The sequence below is a fragment of the Solanum tuberosum genome, unplaced genomic scaffold (assembly GCF_000226075.1).
Source record: "Solanum tuberosum cultivar DM 1-3 516 R44 unplaced genomic scaffold, SolTub_3.0 scf00840, whole genome shotgun sequence".
Classification (NCBI taxonomy): Eukaryota; Viridiplantae; Streptophyta; class Magnoliopsida; order Solanales; family Solanaceae; genus Solanum; species Solanum tuberosum.
Genome location: NW_006239755.1, coordinates 19,794 through 28,151, shown reverse-complemented (window position 1 = coordinate 28,151; position 8,358 = coordinate 19,794). Strand labels below are relative to the sequence as shown.

The following is an 8,358-nucleotide window of genomic DNA, read 5'->3' as shown; positions in this document are numbered from 1 at the left end:
ATATACGGAGGATCTGAAGCTTGGCTAGTGATCCGATTTGTGGTGGGATTGTTCCTGAAATCTGATTGGTGTTCAAGTCAAGATAGACAAGATTAGTGAGATTACCAATCTCAGGTGGAATGGTGCCAGAGAAATTGTTCTTGCTAAGATTAAGATGCTCAAGAAAAGGGACAGATGAAAACGGAAAAGCATAGAGTGTACCAATGACACTGGACTTTGTAATAGCTAACGTGTTTACCCTACCATTAAAGCATACAACTCCATACCAGTCCTCGCATGCGTTAGAACTTGGCGTCCATGAAGCCAATAAGGAATTATTCTGGTTCTTGAAAGTTGCTTTCCATTTCAAGAGGGCAATTGCTTCCTCAGTGGAAGCAAATGCAACTGTAAAGAGGTAGAAAAGTGTGAAAAACTGAAGTGAAGAGAATATTTTGCTAGAAACCATCATCATAGTTTGAGTTTATTGTTTCAGATTCATAGGATTTGATATTGTACGTAACTTATACTAATAAAAAATCAACTGGACACACGTTTTCTCCAAATTTGCTAATTTGACTGCTATCAGGGAAAAAATGTTGTCATTCTCAAGTCAAATTTTGGATTGTTCTGTGTTAGAGGTCTAATTCAGCCAAGGACTTAATCAAAGTGGCCAAAATAGTTTTGTTATCACAAATTGATTTGTGACCACCCTTAGTGTATGATACAGACATGTCTGGTTCTTAATTCTCATCTCTACGTAATGGACCATATCCAACAATTCTCAGTCTTAGACGTTACGATGATTCGTAATGTCTTCTCTCACATGTTTTGTTTTTGTCTTTGAGTAAATGTTGTCATTTTTCAATCTTTCTTTGCCGTGTTGAGAAGGGTGTTTTATTTTTATGGGACCTGCTAGATATTGATGTCTGATGATGTGGAGCTTTTGAAAAATGAATAGCCAAATTAATGAAGAGCAAAGAAAATTAAGAGATAATGGTCAAAATTTAATTTGAATGTCACTTTTTTTGCGTGTTGTGCTTTCGAATAATAAGTTATTTATTTTCCCTACTTGAACTATTGTCGTCTCAATTTGAAACACAAATTATTCACAAACAACTGAGACTTATGGGTTTCGAGGAGTTAATGTAATTTTATAGTAAGTGGTGGCCTGTTAATTAAATGTGTAAAAATTAGGTGATTTTTGAATATGCCAAATAAAGTCGTGTTGCAAAGGGTATTTTATTTTTATGAGACCTCCAAGAGTTCCAAATTTTTCATGCTCGAATATTTTGATAAATTAAATTTCAATGACTCTCAAATCGATTTTCCAAATAAAAGAATTTCATAAATGAGATTATTTTTTGATATGATGAAGTATCTTGTGGAATTTGTCGGAATAGGTAAATGACCTTCAAGAAGTATCTTGTGGAATTTGTCGGAATAGGTAATGACCTTCAAGAAAACTAGATATTAATAGTTTTTTTATTAGAGATAGATTAAGATATCTCAACCTCCGAGGATGGTTTCTGGATATTAAAAACTCCAATTCTTTCACTTCAAACGCGATCACTCCGAAGATGGTTTGCGGATAAATTATTGTGACTTATAATACTTTTTCTGTAGTTTCAAAATATATGAATTTTATTTTAAATTTTTTAAAGACTTCATGCCTGAATTTTTGGTGAAAATTAAACTATTTGGCTCTTGAAAATCCAGACTATGCATTATAAATTGAGATAGAGGGAGTAATCTTCATATGATTGTTTTCGCAAATAGTAATTAAACACATATCTGTGGTCCCAAAAAGAATAGGGAATGTAAATGCGTTTTCTTCAAATTTGCAAATTTGATTGCTATTAGAGAAAATGTGGCCATTCTCAAGTAAAATTTTGAGTTTGTTTTGAGTTACACATTTAATTCAGCAAAGGACTTAGTCAAAGTGACCATAATAGTTCTGTTATCACACATTGGTCATGACCACTTTTAATGTATGATACAGACATGTTTGGTTTTCTATTCTTATCTCTAAAGTAGTGGACCATATCCAATCATTTTCAAGACATTTGATATTAATCTTAGGCATGAATCTCTCAACCTGGTAAGGAATATTTTTCCATTGATGGAAGAATTGCTCTTTAGGAAATGGAACAGAGAGCAACATCTTGATTTGATGGATAACCTGATTACATTTACTGCTAACACAAACATGAATTTGTAGTTGTAGTTGAGGCACATTAGCTATATTTTCTTAATTTTGTGCTTCCTGTTCTTGAATCTCTCCTTCATTATGTTGAGTCATAGAAGCAGTTTGATGTTGCAGAGGCACATAGCCATTTGCTGTCTGCATCATCAAGGTCTTCGTGTTGTAACGGTTGTTGTGATTGAGTCATATTGGCAACCTGTTGTTGCATGAGTACACCATAGTCATGGTAATGAGCCATTTTGTGCAGCATTTGTTCCAGAGTTGGTTGAACTATTAAGTGCATCCTGTTAATTATCAGCTACCTCGAATAGATTATATGAAACTTCCCTGTTTTTTAGGGTCATTTTACAAGATTCTGTCTTGCCAGTGCTGCTTCATATAGATTATCCAACTTTGATCTATCTAGTATACCCCCCTGTATCTGTAAATAGAACAGACAAATGTTTCAAAATAACATTATTGCAATTGGCAAATGAAAGTTTCAAAGTGCTACGAGCACAAGGAATATCATTGATGAATGCAAATGAAAAAAACAGTTTACTTTGAGTAAGCCTGTTTGTATAATAAAAGGCTAAGCGAAGGGCCGGACCACAAGGGTGTATTGTATGCTACCTCACTGTTTCCACATTAACCTTATCACAAAAAATTAAAACTTGGTCTCTCCCACCATAATAACTAGCTTTGGGGTGTGAGATATTCTCTCTCTTCTATCGTGCGCTAAATATCTTCCTCCATTCATTCAGCTCTCTAAGATTCTTTGAGGTGAGTATTATTGATCCGAGAAATGCATACACATCATTAAATACACACAACATTTATTGTATATCATCAAAATTCATAATATTACATTTTCCCAACTGAAGAAAAGCTTATAAAACTAAAAATCAAATCCAACATCATAAGCTGCAACATAGGAAGAACCAAATCCATTACGCCAATGTCTTCTTATTCTTGGCATCTGAAATAGCTTAAAAAATAAGAAAGTGAGTCACACAACTATAAATTTTTTGCCTCTGTTATCACAGTTTCCAACTGATTACTAGCAATTCGTATCAAGCGTTAATAAGTATTTTGTTTATAACAAAAAAGCATAAAACCTAATATATTAGTTGTTAGAATAAACTAAAAAAGATTAGTGTAAAACTTAGCTTGAATACCTGAAAAAATCCTTCTTTATTGGTAACTTGTCTAGAAGCGATTATTTCTTCTTCTGTAATTCTTTTGACCTCGCTGCTTCTTTCTCCTTCGCATGATAATTTTGTGTTCCAGTTCTTCAATGATTCTTGCAAGCCATCTTAGATTTCCAGTTGAGATCAAGAAATACATTATGGATAATCCAATACACAGCCCACTGCCATAGCCCATCAGAGCTGCTTTCCAAAAATCATTAAAAAATTCAGAACTTGATCGTCTAGCGCAGACTCTGTATAATTTGTCTCTGACACAGGATCATTGCCACAACCTTTTGAAACGGGGAATCCACGTAATCCATCATTACCTTCATATGAATTGCTCTCAAAGGTAAGAAATTGAGGCCCTTGAGGGATGCATCCTTGGAGATACTTGTGTGAGAGATTTAAGAATTCAAGATATGTAAGAGAAGCAAGTTGTTGTGGTATCTCTCCCAAAATATGGTTAAATGAAAGGTCCAATGATTCCACTAAAGACAAACTTCCAAGTTCTGGTGGTATATGACCTTTCAAACCATTATGAGACATATTCAATACCTGAAGAGCAATGAGATCTCCTAGAACACTAGGAATATGTCCTTCAAATTTATTGTTTGAAAGATCAATAACTGTGTACAAAGACAAAATTTTCACAACTTCAAGCTTCAATCCCTTTGTTACAACAACTACCGAGTCTTGGTAGTATACTTGATTTCCTTTAGAACTTGGTGCCTTCATTGTTTGATCAATAGTGGTCATGCCTTTCAAATGTTGAAACAGACTCGTTGGTAAGTCTTTCGAAAAGGCATTGCTAGAGAGATATATGATTCGAATATCAGGAAACATGATTTCAGCCCATAAAGATCTTATAGGTCCATGCAATTTATTCAATGTCAACCTTAAAACTCTCAGCTCTAGCAAAGTTCCCAACCACATGGGAAATGTGTCATTGAGCTGATTATCTCCTAAATCAAGAACTTGCAACTCTTTGCAACTGGCTAAAGATTGGGGGATTTTCCCCTCTAGTTCATTGCCATGCAAGTTGAGACTTCTAAGTGAACTTCCAATGCTAAAATTTGTTGGAAGGCTCCCAGAAAGTTTGTTATTCTGCATATCAAAAACCTGGAGGCTACTAATATTGCCAAAACATTGTGGAATTGCTCCCTCTCCCTCCAGATTGTTTCTGCCCAAATCTAGAATTTGTAGTGATGTTAAATTGGAAATAGATGAAGGGATCTCACCACTGAGATTATTATGTGACATCATCAAAACCTGGAGGCCGCTGATATTACCCAAACATTGCGGAATATTTCCCTTCAAATTGTTTCTCGGCATATGCAACACTTCCAGTGATGTCAAATTGCACACAAATGAAGGAATTTCCCCAATGAGATTGTTATCATTGAGAACCAGAGTTTGCAGATTTCTCAAATTGCCAAATGAAGCAGGAATAGATCCATTAGGAAAGCTATTACCCAAATATAGATAAGTAAGAGAACTCAAGTAACCTATTTCTTCATGAATAGAGCCACAAAGCTGATTATTATTAAGATACATACCAAACAAGTTGCTCAAATTCCCCAATGAAGAAGGAATATAGCCATTAAGAGAGTTCTCACCCAAATGTTGGTAAGTAAGACACCTTAGGTAACCTATTTCTTTAGGAATTAATTGTGTTTTATTAGAGATTAATCAAGATATTTCAACCTTCGAGGATGGTTTGTGAATATTAAAAACTCTAATTCTTTCACTTTAAACGCGACCACTGGTTTGTGGATCAATTATTATTACTTATAGTAATTTTTACATAGTTTTTAAATATATAAATTTTATTTTAAAATTTTAAAGACTTCATGCCTGAATTTACGATAAAAATTAAAGGATTTGGCTCTTGAGAATTCAAACTATGCATTATAAATTTAGGTAGAGGGGTAAGCTTCATAAGATTGTTTTCAAGAAAAATAATTGAACACATTTTTCTAGTCCCAAGAAGAAAAACAAAATAAATTAAAGATCAACAGGAAATGCGTTTTCTGTACAATTTTGCAAATTTGGTTGCTATCAGAGAAAATATAGTCATTCTCAAGTCAAATTTTGAGTTGTTTCTGTCAAGAACTTAGTCAAAGTGGCCAAAATAGTTTTGTTATTAGACATTGGTCATGACATGACCACTTTTAACGTATGATATAAACATGTCTGGTTATCAATTCTTATCTCTAAAGTAGTGGATCATCTCCAATAATTTTCAGTTTTAGATCAATAAAACTTTTGGCTACATTATCACTAATTTATGTATTAGATGTCAAGAGTTGATTTTTCACATACTCTTTCAACTATTCAGAAAGTCACTTTTCTTTGTTTTAAAAAATTATTTAATTGTTGTCATTTCTTTGTTTTGTTACATAAGAATTACTTAATTATTGTCATTTCACGTATAAAGTCACTTAATCAATTCAAGTTATATTTTTGGTAGATAATGATGGTGTGGAATTATTTTCAAGGTCTTTTAAAAAAATGAAAAGCCAACAATTCTCCGTCAGCCAAGGACTTGGTCAAAGTGGCCAAAATAGTTTTGTTATGAGACATCGGTTATGATCACTTAGAATGTATGATACAAACATGTCTGATTATCAATTCTTAACTCTAAAGTAGTGGATCACATCCAATAATTTTTAGTTTTAGATCAATAAAACTCTTGGCTACATTATCTCTAATTCATGTAGTAGATATCAAGAGTTGATTTTTCACGTAATCACTCAACTATTCGAAAAGTCACTTTTCTTTGTTTTGTTACATAAAAATGACTTAATTATTGTCATTTCACGTATAAAGTCACTTAATCAATTCAAATTATATTTTCGTTAGATAATGATGGTGTGGAATTATTTTCAAGCTCTTTTAAAAAATGAAAAGCCAACAATTCTCCATCAGCCAATGACTTAGTCAAATTGGCCATAATAGTTTTTTATTACATATTAATACAGACATGTCTGGTTCTCATTTTCATCTTTAAGGTAATGGACTATAGCCAACGATTCTACGTCAAGCCAATAAATTTCTAGACTACATTATCTTTAATTTGACTAATGAGATTTTATATAGCATATGTCAAGTATTGACTTTTCATATTATCATCAACTATTTAAAAAGTCATTTTTTCTGTTATTTGTTTTGTGACAGAAAAGTCACTCAATTATTGTCATTTTTTCGTATAAAGTCATTCAATCAATTTAAATGATATATTCAATTAATATTGGAGTCTAACCATGTGGAACTTTTTTCAAGCAAAACTTTTTAGAAAAAAAGAAAAGCCAAATCTAATTTTAATAATTTAGCAAATAAATATCTTAACACTAGGTTCCTATTAATGATAATTCATGTCATAATTCGTAAAGTGTTTCAAAATATTGTGAATTCGGCTGCCCTTTTTCTCTTTTTAATTCACACTTTTCCTGTTTGTATTTTATTAGAATTAATATTACCATTCTTTAAGTTAAATTTGGACTCTTTTTTTTTTGGTCTTTTTATTAATTTTATCCATGTGTTACACATTTACACCCATTTCCCCCCAAGTAAATATGACTATTATGGTTCTCAATTCTCATCTCTATAGTAGTGGATCATATCCAACAATTATCAATCTTAGACGTTACGATATTCGTTAAGTCTAGTGCTGGCAAAATGAGCTCATATTTTGGTAACCCACTCATATTTAATGGGTTGGGTAAGTGACTTTTTACATGGGTAAAATATGGATTGGTACCCATATTCAGATCTTAAAATGACTCATGGCAGAATCAGAGAAAACTCAGAACAAAGAATCAACCATGACTGACCTGGCGCGCCTCCCCTCCCCTCCCACCACCACTTACAAAAACAAAAAGTAGGGAACACAAGAAACAACAGATAAGAAAGAATTTCTTGTACGCTCAAGTTGAACAAAATTATACAGACATCCCTTCTAGTGTAATAGCTGGTGCATTATGGCAAAGATTAGGTGTGCTCAGCTTCTGAAGGCTCAAAGTAATTAATCAAAATACATATATGCTTATGAAGGGCCATACTACCAAAAATAGCTGATAGGACTAGTCTCATCTACAAAATTCAAGTTTGTTTTTTTTTAAAAAATTCAACTTCAAATTTTTAGTTTTTCACCCTTACCCTCGATATCCCCCCCCTCCCCAACCCCGAAAAAAAAAATTAAGTTTTTTTTTTTACTTTTATGATACAATAAAACTAAATGAAGCATTTTCAACATATTTCATCTAAAAAAAGACTAAAATATTTTCTCCATGTTGTATTTTTAAGTAGAGTACTATTTACTCATGAAAATATGGGTTAAATATGGGTAAACTAGTATTTTACCCAACCCATTTGTTACCCAATCCATTTTTACCCATATAAAATATGGACGGGTTGAATTATTACCCATTTTCAACCCGCCCAAATTTGATCCAACCTGCCCATTTGCCACCACTACACTTATGTCTTTGTTGCAAATTTCGGTTGTTTTGTTTTTGTCTTTGAGAAAATGTTTTCATTTTTCAATGTATCTTAGCAATGTTGAGAAGGGTGTTTTATTTTTATGGAACCTACTAGATATTCATGTCTGATATGTGGAACTTTCGAAAAATGAAGAGCAAAGAAATTTAAGAGATAATAGTCAAAAATATATTTGAATATCACTTTTTTTTTTGCGAATTTTACATTCGAATAATAAGTTACTTATTTTCCCTACTTGAATTATCGTCGTCTCAATTTAAAACACAAATTATTAACAAACAACTAAGACTTATGGTTTTCGAGCTGTGAACGTAATTTTATAGTAAGTGGCCTATCTGTCAATGAAGTGTGTAAAAATTAGGTGATTTTTCAATCTTCCTAATAAAGTCGTATTGCAAAGGGTATTTTATTTTTATGAGATCTCCAAGAGATTAAAATTTCTCATGCTCGAATATTTTAAATTAAATTTCAATGACTCTCAAACCAATTTTACAAATATATAAA

The 8,358-nt window shown here is 32.5% G+C and overlaps 2 protein-coding genes and 1 pseudogene across 2 annotated transcripts in view; 1 reads left to right on the top strand and 2 right to left on the bottom strand.

The window, feature by feature from the left end:
* LOC102583963 (receptor-like protein 12) overlaps positions 1 to 501 on the bottom strand; it is a 2,645-nt gene extending 2,144 nt beyond the window's left edge. Inside the window, exon 1 of the mRNA XM_006367568.2 lies at positions 3 to 501. Within this exon, the coding sequence (XP_006367630.1) occupies positions 3 to 451 (449 nt within the window). The 5' untranslated portion in view covers positions 452 to 501. The remainder of the gene's footprint in view (positions 1 to 2) is intronic.
* Positions 1 to 8,358, top strand: part of LOC102582862 (vacuolar protein sorting-associated protein 2 homolog 3-like) — a 25,455-nt gene that overhangs the window by 12,500 nt on the left and 4,597 nt on the right. The window lies entirely within an intron of this gene.
* Positions 3,354 to 5,031, bottom strand: LOC107059117 (receptor-like protein 12; annotated as a pseudogene).